General features: G+C 33.7%; 2 protein-coding genes across 2 annotated transcripts in view; both read left to right on the top strand.

Moving 5' to 3' along the window:
* Window positions 1-6,672, top strand: part of ncana (neurocan a) — a 43,657-nt gene extending 36,985 nt beyond the window's left edge. The window contains exons 9-10 of the mRNA XM_016286979.1: window positions 1,617-1,730; window positions 6,485-6,672. Of these exons, the coding sequence (XP_016142465.1) occupies window positions 1,617-1,730; window positions 6,485-6,672 (302 nt within the window). The remainder of the gene's footprint in view (window positions 1-1,616; window positions 1,731-6,484) is intronic.
* A 357-nt stretch (window positions 6,673-7,029) lies between these two features.
* On the top strand, window positions 7,030-9,988 carry LOC107596283 (neurocan core protein-like). The gene is made up of 3 exons (XM_016286978.1): window positions 7,030-7,285; window positions 8,070-8,252; window positions 9,171-9,988. The coding sequence occupies exons 1-3, from the start codon at window positions 7,030-7,032 to the stop codon at window positions 9,266-9,268; spliced, it is 537 nt and encodes a 178-aa protein (XP_016142464.1). The 3' UTR covers window positions 9,269-9,988.
* Window positions 9,989-12,358: the final 2,370 nt, after the last annotated feature.

Raw genomic sequence — 12,358 nt, 5'->3', positions numbered from 1 at the left:
AGAATTTCAAGATATAAACGCAGAATTGTGAGGAAAAAGTCACTTATATAGCTTTTTTTTCATCATGTGGAAGAAAAAAAACTGAATTGCGAGATATAAACTCAGAATTGTAATTTCTGATTATTATCAATGTTGAAAACAGTTGCGCTGCTGAATGTTTTTGTGGAAACTGTGATAAATTTTATATTTCAGGATTCACAGATGAATGCAAAGTTCAAAAGAACAGCTTTATTTGAAATAGAAATGTTTTGTAACATTATAAATGTCTTTACTGTCACTTTTGAGCAATTTAATGCATCGTTGAGGAATAAAAGTCTTAATTTCTTTCAAAAAAATCTTAAATTATTATAATGTTTCATTAGAAACCTTACTTTACCACGGTTAACAGGTGTTCTGTAAACCTCCTTAACCAAATAAATTAAATTGATCAAAAGTGACAGTAAAGACATTTATAATGTTACAAAACATTTCTATTTCAAATAAAGCTGTTCTTTTGAACTTTGCATTCATCTGTGAGTCCTGAAATATAAAATGTATCACGGTTTCCACAAAAATATTGTGCAGCACAACTGTTTTCAACATTGATAATAATCAGAAATGTTTCTCGAGCAGCAGATCAGCATATTATACTGATTTCTGAAGATCATGTGACACTGAAGACTGGAGAAATACATTACAGTTTAACACATATTCACTTAGAAAACAGCTGGTTTAAATTGTAATACTATTTCACAATTTTTGTGTTATAGAATACTGTTTTTTTGTTGTTTTTATTTTTTTTGTAGTTGAACAGTAATGCTTTAAAACATGTATTGCGTTTTGTGTAGTTACACTATAAATAGACCAGCATTATAATGATGTAAATAAAGATAGCAGATGAATTAAAAATGCAGATTAAAGAACTAGCGCCATCCCTATTGTACTTATGTAAATTATGACATACAGCAGATTTTCCAATCACAATTTTCAGTGACCAGCGGTCTGACCTGATGGTCAGTGAGCATTATGGGTAATTAAAACATCCTGCAGCACATATATGAATGAATTTAGTGTGTAATATTACATTATTGAGTAATGAAAAAGAATGTATGAATTTCCCTAGTGTCTGTGTCATTATATATACGATGATTTTTCATGTGTTTTTGTCATTTTTATTAGTTTTTAGGTTCGATTAGTTTTTTTATTTATATATAGCTGCTTTAATTTATTTTTATTTAAGTTATTAGCCAAGTTATTAGCTTTTCTAATTGTAATCATTTTTATTAAATTCATTTTTTTACTTTTAAGTTTACTTTTAAATCTGATATTTATATTTCATTTTATTTCAGTTACCAAAAAGTGTGTGTTTTTTTTATAGTTTTACTTTACAATAACAACAAAATGGGATTGTATATGAATATACATATGCATGTAGATGTTTGCTGAACTCCATGTTTTTACAGAGAAAAGACCCAAGTGATCTTAATGTGTATAATTTATTTCTACTAGGGAACTTTGGGAGAAACATCTGAGAGCAAGTTAATATTTAAATAGAAGTGCTGAGAAGTAGTTTTGCTGTGGGACACAGAGAGACTCCTGAGTGATGCTTTCTGACTCTGTGACGATTGTTGTTTCAGATGTGGATGACTGTCAGTCGAACCCCTGTGAGAACGGCGGCACCTGTATCGATAAAGAGGACTCGTTTGTGTGTCTCTGTTTGCCGAGTTACAGCGGAGACCGATGTGAGAGAGGTGAGACGCCCGAACCTGAACATGAGCTCAGAAACATGTGCACACATCCCTCTATCCGATGCTTTCCTGCAACCCGACTCATATTGCACTCAAATGAAAGCCGTTCCCTGCTGGGAAATCCCTCTTAAAGCAGCCTAAAGGTGCTGGAAGTGGTGCTTGTGGAGCAGCACACATGAAATATCTCGAGTACCAGTGAAATCAGTGGCTCTGTGATGGTCCTAAGGAGAAAAGAGGAGTGGCCCAGCCTATTTTAGCCAATCAGAAACACTCATTGCCCGTCAGTCATTGTGATGGTTATCCTTGTTGTAAAGCTTCACTCACCAAGCTGGTTTCCACTGGTCAGGCTGGTTTTAGAAGGGTTTTAGGCACTACTTTTAACTGGTCAAAGTGGGAGTTTTCAGAAACACGTTCACTGCATAAATTCTATTTGTATGCCAAAGTCTATTTTATTTGCTAATATTAATTCCTTTACTGTGCATTATTTTACTTTATTTGACTTAGTTTTGCACCATTTCTAATTCTTCGGAGATATGCATATATGATATATACAAGTACATGAAACTGATAAATGATGCATACAATAAAGTATACAAAACTTCAGTGAAATTAAAAGGGAATTGAAGCTGTTTACTCTGATCCAAGCCTCTAACGGCCATAGACATCGCTACTTCTTTTACTTTATTTCATGAAATTAATATATTGCATATGCAAGATGCAAATTTACCAAATTAATGTATTGCATGTACAGTATGAAATATCTTGCATATGCATATTTGCATTGTGCAAAAATAAGTCAAATTACTATATTGCGTATGCATATTTGTATTGTGCAAAAATCTGTCAAATTAATATTGCATATGCAATAATATCTTGCTCTTAGTGCTCTTTACAGGACATCCTGACTTAAAACTGTGACATGTAAGGTCTCAGAGAAATCCCAAAAAATAATGTCCTCTACAGAGGACAAAACTCCATAGCTGGTTGTCAGGAGGATATACATGTAATAATTTTGTCCGCATATATTGCATATGTATATTTGCATTGTGCAAAATAGTCAAATTAATATATTGCAATATGCAATTAAATCGTGCAAATATTCAATATTCACAATGTGCAAAAATTGGGCAAATTAATATTAACTTGCAAATGCAATGCATAGTATTAACTTGCATAAATTGCATATGCATATTTGCTTTGTGTATAAATAAGTCAAATTAATATATTGCAAATGCAATGTGCAGTAATAGCTTGCATATATCGCATTTGCATATTGACAAAATCTCAGAAAATCTGTGAAATTCAAATTATTGACAAAATCACAGAAAATCTGTGAAATTAATAAATTGCTTATGTCGTATGCAGTTATATCTTGCATAAATTGCATATGCATATTTGCACTGTGCAAACATCTAATTAATATATTGCTTATGCAATATGCAAAAATGTATTGAATATATTGCACATGCAAATTTGCATATAACTGCATATACATATTTGTATCGTGCAAAAGTCTGTCAAATTATTATTGCATATGTAATAATATCTTGCAAATATCGAATATTCACAATGTTGAAAAATCTTTCAAATTAATAGTATTTTCCATGTGCAATATGCAGTAATGTCTAATTCGCATTGCGCAAAAATCGGTCAAATAAGTAAAATAGCAATTTGAAAGGAGTCAGCTAACTTCTGCCAGGTCTTTTCATTCCTCTCATTAGTGTTTTACATTGTTTGTCGGCGTCTCTAAGGTGTGGTGTGCGTGCTTCATTATGTTGACCAGTCTCTCTCTCTCTGTAACACATTGTGGCACTAATCTCAGTGGTTTTGCAGACTCATGAGCATCCGCTCGCCCTCCTCTGAGTCCCATGGTGACAGCGACTCTAACGATGATGCATTACTGCTAATAATGCCGTTGGCTGATGGCACAGAACTGCACTTCACACGAGTGTGATGTCACAGTGCTGTATCGGACGCATTATTGTGTGTGTATTTAGAAGATGCTTCATCATAGTTATGCTGCTGTAGAGATTTAGACATGTAGTTGTAGTTGATGGACATTCATTTCACAGTCCATTGCATGTTCGTGTTTAATCTGAGATGTTTCCAATAGAGCACAACAGTGACTGTTCAGCCGTCTTGCTCGGGAAGTATTTTTCATTCACTTTCTGAATATGCATTTCTTAAAGTTTTTCAATGAAGTGTTTTTGAACCAGTTTGAACATACAGGCATGGGTTCCTTAAAGTCTTAAATTTAAAAATATGAGCCGTAGACTTCACTTCCCCCTTTACTTTATGGCCAAAGTTAATATATTGCATTTGCAGTATGCACGTTTATCAAGTTAACATATTGCATATCCAGTAATACCTTGCATATATTGCATATTCACACCTATTTAAATAAGTAGCTGGAAGAATTAAAGCATAGACATTTCAAAATAAGAGTCCCTGTGTATTTCAGGCTAGTTAATATATTGCATTTGCAGTATGCACGTTTATCAAGTTAACATATTGCAGTAATACCTTGCATATATTGCATATTCACACCTATTTAAATAAGTAGCTGGAAGAATTAAAGCATAGACATTTCAAAATAAGAGTCCCTGTGTATTTCAGGCTTTTTTTATAATTAAAAGTCCTGCATTATGCATAAAATAGTTTTCGGGTAATTTTGGTATTTTAAAAGCAATGCACTATATCTGTACAAACAGTATTGTTGCTTTTTTTTCATTATACTGTATTATTGTGTGTACACTGAAAAACTAGTCTAAACTAGTCTTGCTAGTCAAATTCACAAATTATTACAAAGAATGCAAGTAACATGAAATTTTGAAGTAATAAAAATCTATTTTTTAACTACATTTTACTCCAATAATCTTTGTTTTATTTACAACTTTTTTTACAGTCTACATTAACACTATATATTTGTCAGTTTCATGTCTCTCGTATGACTCCACACTCCAATCATTTACACTCATATCAATGTTTCATTTCCATTTATTTATTTCATAAGTATCCATTTAATAAGCAGGATAATGTTCAGTCAGCTGGTCATTATCACAAAATAAACCCCTTCAGGGCGTCACACCGGGGTTTATTTTACAGTAATGACAGGCTGATTGTACATTACCCCTCATTCATTATCCACATTAATATATTGCATTTGCAGTATGCACGTTTATCAAGTTAACATATTGCATATCCAGTAATACCTTGCATATATTGCATATTCACACCTATTTAAATAAGTAGCTGGAAGAATTAAAGCATAGACATTTCAAAATAAGAGTCCCTGTGTATTTCAGGCTTTTTTTATAATTAAAAGTCCTGCATTATGCATAAAATAGTTTTCGGGTAATTTTGGTATTTTAAAAGCAATGCACTATATCTGTACAAACAGTATTGTTGCTTTTTTTCATTATACTGTATTATTGTGTGTACACTGAAAAACTAGTCTAAACTAGTCTTGCTAGTCAAATTCACAAATTATTACAAAGAATGCAAGTAACATGAAATTTTGAAGTAATAAAAAACTAAAATAATATTTTCTTGTTCATTTTACTCCAATAATCTTTGTTTTATTTACAACTTTTTTTACAGTCTACATTGACACTATATATTTGTCAGTTTCATGTCTCTCGTATGACTCCACACTCCAATCATTTACACTCATATCAATGTTTCATTTCCATTTATTTATTTCATAAGTATCCATTTAATAAGCAGGATAATGTTCAGTCAGCTGGTCATTATCACAAAATAAACCCCTTCAGGGCGTCACACCGGGGTTTATTTTACAGTAATGACAGGCTGATTGTACATTACCCCTCATTCATTATCCACAGGCGTTGGACCTTGGTGTTCAGTGTTTCTTCTGCCCCTCCACTGATAGAGACTTAATTACATCTGTGTGCTGCTTTAATAGCAGGTCTCTGGTGGCCTTCGTTCAGATTTAACCACAGAACACACACACACACACACACTCGAGCGGTTATATGATGCCTCTTAACTAACCCGCCAGGTAGACTGAGTTTTCAGGGTTTTTTAATGTTTTGATGAAGGTTAATCTGATGAAACACTAGCACAGAGAGAGATTATGGGAATTCAGGATAATAAACTGAATTGATTCATGCATATGAAAAAATTCCTGATGCTCGTTCTGAATAAAGTATGATGGCAATATTTTATTATTCTATTATCATTGATATACTATAGTTTTTATTAATATTTAGATTTTTTTTATTTATATTTTCTGTTTTCATTAGAATTTTAGTTTAAGTTTTTTCTCAGAATTGCAAGAAATAAACAATTCTTTTATGCAATTTTGAGTTTACGTGTTGCTATTCTGCTTCCCCCCCCCCTCTGAATTCTGAGATTACATCTCTTTATATTTACATTCTTTATCTCAAAATTCTGATTTTTTAAATTTATTTATTTAATTTATAATATTTCATTTTGAGAGATAAACTTGGAATTGCAAGATAGAAACTCAGAATTGCAAAAAAAAAAAAAACTAAGTCTAAATTATGAGATAAGAAGTTGCTATTTACTTTGTTTGTTTGTTTTATCTTGTGGCTGAAACAAGCTTCCATATGTTTTAGTCCCTAAAGTAAAACTAAATTAAATGAGAAATGTTGATTCTTCTATATTTTATTTCAGTTAATATTTATTTTATTTCAAGTAACACTTTTTAAGTTTTAGTTTTAGTTTTAATTAACTATTATAACCCTGCCAGTGATGTCTTTTTCTGTCTCCAGACACAGAGGGCTGTGAACACGGCTGGAAGAAGTTTCACGGTCACTGCTACCGTCTGTTTCCTCGCAGACACACCTGGGAGGACGCAGAGAAAGACTGCAGGGAGCACAGCAGCCACCTGACCAGCATCACTTCCTCCATGGAGCAGGACTTCCTTAACGGTACGTCTCAAGCTGCAGAGCTTAGATAAAAAAAAAAAATATATATATATATATATATATAAGGTTTTCTCACCCTTTAAAGCTTTAATGCATCGTCCAACACTCACTTCACTGACACACAGAACGGAGCACGTTTTCCAGTTTAAGTGGTTATCGATGTGTGTGTGTGTGTGTGTGAGCTGCACTTAATAAACTGCACGAACATCTCAATGTAACATTGACTGTCATCTTCTGTATCAGTTTCGCTCTCGACAGTAACACAGATTAAATGATGTGTCCATTGATTCCTCAAACACTAACGCAGAGAGTGAAGTCAGCGTGTTCAGTTCTCATCGCTCTAAAGGCGAAACGCTTGCGTGCAGCACCTCGGCCCTGATTCATCGGGTATGTGTGGCATTTCAATGGAGAGACGTCTTTCAGTCCTCCACACAACGGGGTCTCAGTTTTTAGGGTGTGAGTATTCAGACCCCATTGAGAAGGGCTCAGATTGGGGATTTAAGCTCTGGGCTCTGCACTACATTTCCCACGATGCCGTCCTTTGTGGCACGTCCAGGATCTTTCGCGGTTTTCTGTGGCTGCGATGGCAGAGGACAGATTTACAGCCTGCCTATGGAAATCAGGCTCATTGTCTGGAGACGGAGCGTTTGTGCCAGGACTTCAGGATTTCACTTCATTTCAATTGAAAAGGTTAACGTTTAAGAAAATTGAATTTTCCCTCCTGGAACCTTAAGTATTTAGATTTGTGTTCAAAAATAAAGGTTTATCAGGGATTGATTGTGTTTGTGTCAATCTGACCCACATTCAAAACATCTTGAAACTCTGGTGAAACTGTTTCTTATTGAAAATTTGTGCATTTTTCTCATTTAGGTTCATGAATGTGAATGGTTTTAGTCATGCTCTTAAAGGGATCGTTCACCCAAAAATGAAAATGACCCCATGATTTACTCACCCTCAAGCCATCCTCGGTGTATATGACTTTCTTCTTTCAGAGCAGGGGTGCCGAACTCAGTTCCTGGAGGGCCGGAGCCCTGCAGAGTTTAGATCCAACCCTAATTAAACACACCTGATCCATCTAATCAAGTTTGAAAACTACATGGTATGTGTGTAGACTCTGCAGGTCTGCGGCCCTCTAGGAACGGAGTTCGACACCCCTGTTTCAGACAAATGCAATCGGAGTTATATTAAAAATGTCCTGCTCTTCCAAGCTTTATAATGGCAGTGAATGGGGGGTCCAGATTTTGAAGCAAAATTAAGTGCATCCATCCATCAGATCAGATTTGAAGGATTTTCAGGATCAGTTCAATTAGACAAACGCTGATTGTTTATGATGTATTAGTTACTTTTTTATGGAGTAACGCAATATTGTAACGCATTACTTTTAAAAGTAACTTTCCCCAACACTGATGATATGTCTGTGTGTTTGCAGTGATGTGTGGCACTCCGCCGGCTGTCGATAACACCTATCTAGTGGGCCGCAGACGCTCACACTACGACATCCACGCGGTGGTTCAGTACCAGTGCGCCGACGGCTTCTTCCAGAGACACATCCCGACTGTCCGCTGCCGACCCAACGGGACCTGGGAAAGACCCAAGATCATCTGCACTAAATGTGAGTCTAAACGCTGATCTGAATAAATATGGGTGGCTTTCTAAAAATGTTTTAGATATTTATTTTTAATTAATTTTTTATTTTAATTTAAATGTTTTTTTTAATTTTTGGTTTCATTTTAATTTTAACTAAAATGTATTTAATTATTTAAATTAATTTAATTATTTTAAATGTAAGTGTTTTTGCCATTTTAGTAGTTTTTTTGTTTTGTATACCTGTATGTCTATATAGCTTTTATATATTTTTATTCCGGTTTTACATCAAAAATTGAAATGTTGGCTTGACAACTAGCTGAATTAAAATCCTTATATTTTATTTAAGTCGCAAAAGTGTGTGTGTGTGTGTTTTTAATGGTTTTACTTCTTAGTTTCAGTTTTAGGTTAGTTAACTATAATAACCCTGGTTGTAAAGGGATTAAATAAGTTCATCAGAATCTGAATTGATTTTTTTATTTTTTATTGTTCAACAGTCAAAACATCGTACATCACCACAGTATTCAATATTCACCTTTCCAATCAATTACATATTCAGCCACTAGTCACCATCAATGTAACAAAACAAAAAAGCACATGGAAATGTAACAGTTGTTAAGGAGTGCTGCTCATCACACCATTTTTATATGCTGCCAAAAATGATCCCATGTTTTTTTAATTTCTCCCTCACTCTGCAGTCTCCCCAACATGCACACATATGATGCAATTTCAGAATCTGAATTGATTTAAAGCAATTAACCAGTTAATTAAATATTCCTGATTTAATCAGAAGTGTTTAATTAACTGGTTAGTTGGTACATTTTACATTCCTGTAGCTCAAATATAATATGTCGCTTTGAATAAAAGTGTGTGCTGAATTAATTAATATAGTGTAAATATAAATGCAAATCAGATGTAGTCATGCGACCGTTTTGTTTCCTTCCAGCGCGGCGATCTCACCATTACCGTCGGCAACACCACAGATCTCGGCGCGAGCATCGACGACACCGGAGACACGGATCTGGGCACAGGGGGCGGGATTAAGCCACGGGGGTGGAGCTAAAATGCAGGGGCCGTGACCTCTGACCCCGTGGCCTGTGTTCCCCTTTAGTCCATGAGGAATCGCTATAGACGGAATGGACAGAAATAATGGTTCTTTTTTACCGCTGTTATTTAGGTTTTATTAACCCTCCGTTCACATCTAGAGGAATGTTTTTCATTGGTTATTTCACGCAGACGGTCGGTGATGTGTCACTCACCGCCACAAACGCTCTTCATCTTTATACGATAGTCGTTTTAATTTGTCTACGCAGCAGGTGAAGGTTCTGGTAGCTCATGCTCATATTTCTTCAGCTTTAGATTTTTGGGATGTGATGCTTTAATGAAATACTGAATGTCCAAACTGCCCAAAATCTTTCATATTCATAAAATGAAATGCTCTTCAAGCCTTTAAATGGCACAATGATTCTTTGTACCCCTTGAGACTTTACTTTTTTACTTTCATTTTGAGCGTTTGGTGATGATTTGGTTTATATTGCAAATGTAACTATTGTGACGTGTTGGATTAGAATCATAGTGAAACCTCTTATGTTCATAAATGAGTGAATCTCATGAAGAAAAGCAACGTCCAGCTCATGCTTCACACCAACACTGAAAGAAAAACATAAGAAGCTAGGTTTTGCATAAAGAAAATTGAAGCCTGTTTTTAAAACCAGTAGGATTTTTTTTGTATTGTGACAATTAAAGCACATTTTCCCTCAAATTAAACATCCAAATGTTTAAAAATAATAATAATAATAATAAAAAAAATCACTTAAAATTTAAAATTAAAATTAAATAAAAAATCATCCTGTCCAGAAAAAGTTCAAATTGTATTAAAATGAGAAATTCAGCATAAATTAAATAAATGGCACCATGAAATATACTTAATGTAGTCATTTAAAAGTTGCCTTTACAATTTGAATATATTATTATTATATGTGCAATTGTAATATGTTTAATTGTCATAAAAATGTCACAATTAAAAAAATTATTTATGCCAGTGTTATTTTAGTGTCACTGAGATTCTATTATAGTTTTTATTAATATTTCGAATCAGTATAAATGTTTCCATTTTCCATTTAATTTTACTTAAAGTTTAATAATCTCTTTGGTATTTTTTTTGTCATTTTAGTAGTGTTTGTTTTTATATATGTCTATATATATTATTTTTTATTTCTGTTTTTGTTATTTTAGTGCATCAAGTTAAACTAAATTAAAATGACCAATGTTGCCTTGGCAGCTAGCTGAAATAAAAATGTCACTTAACATTTATATTTATTATTTTTTTATGGTTTTAATTTTAGTTTTAGTTTACCTATAATAACCCTGCTTTATGCAAAATGTAATTTCTTATTTCTTTCTGATGTGGGGTGAAATATGAGCAAAGCTGAGCTGAAACTGAGTTTGTGATTGAATCAGTTCTCACACAGATTGTTATGAAGCGTCTGAAAGATCTGGAATAGAGATGATTGGCAGGTGCTCGTCATGTGTCGATTTGAACATCAAACTAACATCTCTGTGTTCAGCGTGATTCATTTCTGTTTACTTGAATCTGATTCCGAAGGATTTGAGTCTTTGAGCAGAAACAAACACAAACGCTGCGTCCTCAAGAGGGTGATAGAGTTTCCTTCAGATCTCAGTATTATTAAACTTAATGGATTACCGTTCAGGTCACTTCATATAAACTTGTCAACAGTTCAGCTTGCAGAATCAATACATCGACCTGAAAGAGAAAACGGAGCCTAGGAAAAAGTGTATGCATAAACACATATTTTAAATTGCGTTCTGACACATTTTAAAATGCGTGAGTGAGTGTTCACAGACTTTATCAGTTACGTTTGAGGCCGCAGGGTCTCGTGTCTCGTTCAGACGGTCGTATCTGATCTTCACGACCGCGTATGAGAGTTTATTCTCACCTGCTGAAGTGTGTGTGAATGTGACGTGTTGTAGGAGTTTCAGACAGATTCATTTCACATGCCTGTTGCTTGGTAACATGTCGACATGTGTCTCTGTGTCCTTCCTGTGTGTGTGTGTGTGTGTGTGTGCAAGAGAATGCAAGTGTGTGTGTGTGTGTGTGTGTGTGTGTTATTTGTGACAACTGCATGCGTTTCTGTGTGTGTTTTTTGTTTGTAGAGTTTTAAGTGTTTTTTACACTACAGACGAGACTCATTAATTAGTTCACAACCACACACACGGCAAAAAATGAGTTTCATAGTCAATATTTTTGTCTTGTTTTCCAGTACAAACATCTCAACATTCCTAAATAAAGATACATTTACTTGAGAAGCAAAAATTAAGTGTTTATGCTTAAAACAAGAAAATGTCTGCCATTGGGTTCAGAAAAATAAACTTAATTTTTCTTCCCCAATTTGCAGATTTTTTCCAATATTACCATAAAATATGCTTAATAGAACACTTTACAAATCTACTTTAAAATAAACTTGTTTTCTCTTTGAATTGTATTAATAACGTTTTATTTTTCTTACCCCACTGACAGATATTTGACTTGTTTTAAGCATAAACTCGCTTAATTTTAATAAAACATAATAAGTCTTGTTTTCTAAAAAATTCTAATAATTTTGCGTCTTGCATAAATTTACTCTCAAATTAAAAAACCAACATTAAAAAAATCCTGTTCTCATCACTGCTAGAGGTTTGAAAACCATCCTGTCCAGAAAAAAATAAATAAAAATGTTTTATAAATTCAGCATGAATTGAATTTAGTACAACAAAAATTAGCATAAAGTATGCTTAATTTACAGATCTACTTTAAAATAAACTTGTTTTCTCTTTGTATTGTATTAATAAATGTTTATTTTTCTTACCCCACTGACAGATATTTGACTTGTTTTAAGCATAAACTCGCTTAATTTTAATAATATTTTACTTAATGTTTTAAGTAATTTAGCTTCTCAGGTAAATGTCTTAATTTAAGAATATTTAGATATTTGGCAAAAATTTTTTTTTGCAGTTCAGTATCTGTTTCTAAACCTAGTGCGCTTCTTAACTAGACAACTTAAAGATGCAACTTCAAATATCGCTTTAATAGAGAAGTTCATGTCAGAATGCACTGCAGCAAGCTCAGTTAAATCT

Source organism: Sinocyclocheilus grahami, unplaced genomic scaffold, assembly GCF_001515645.1.
Source record: "Sinocyclocheilus grahami isolate Dianchi unplaced genomic scaffold, SAMN03320097.WGS_v1.1 scaffold216.1, whole genome shotgun sequence".
Lineage (NCBI taxonomy): Eukaryota > Metazoa > Chordata > Actinopteri > Cypriniformes > Cyprinidae > Sinocyclocheilus > Sinocyclocheilus grahami.
This window is presented reverse-complemented; position numbering and strand designations above follow the sequence as displayed.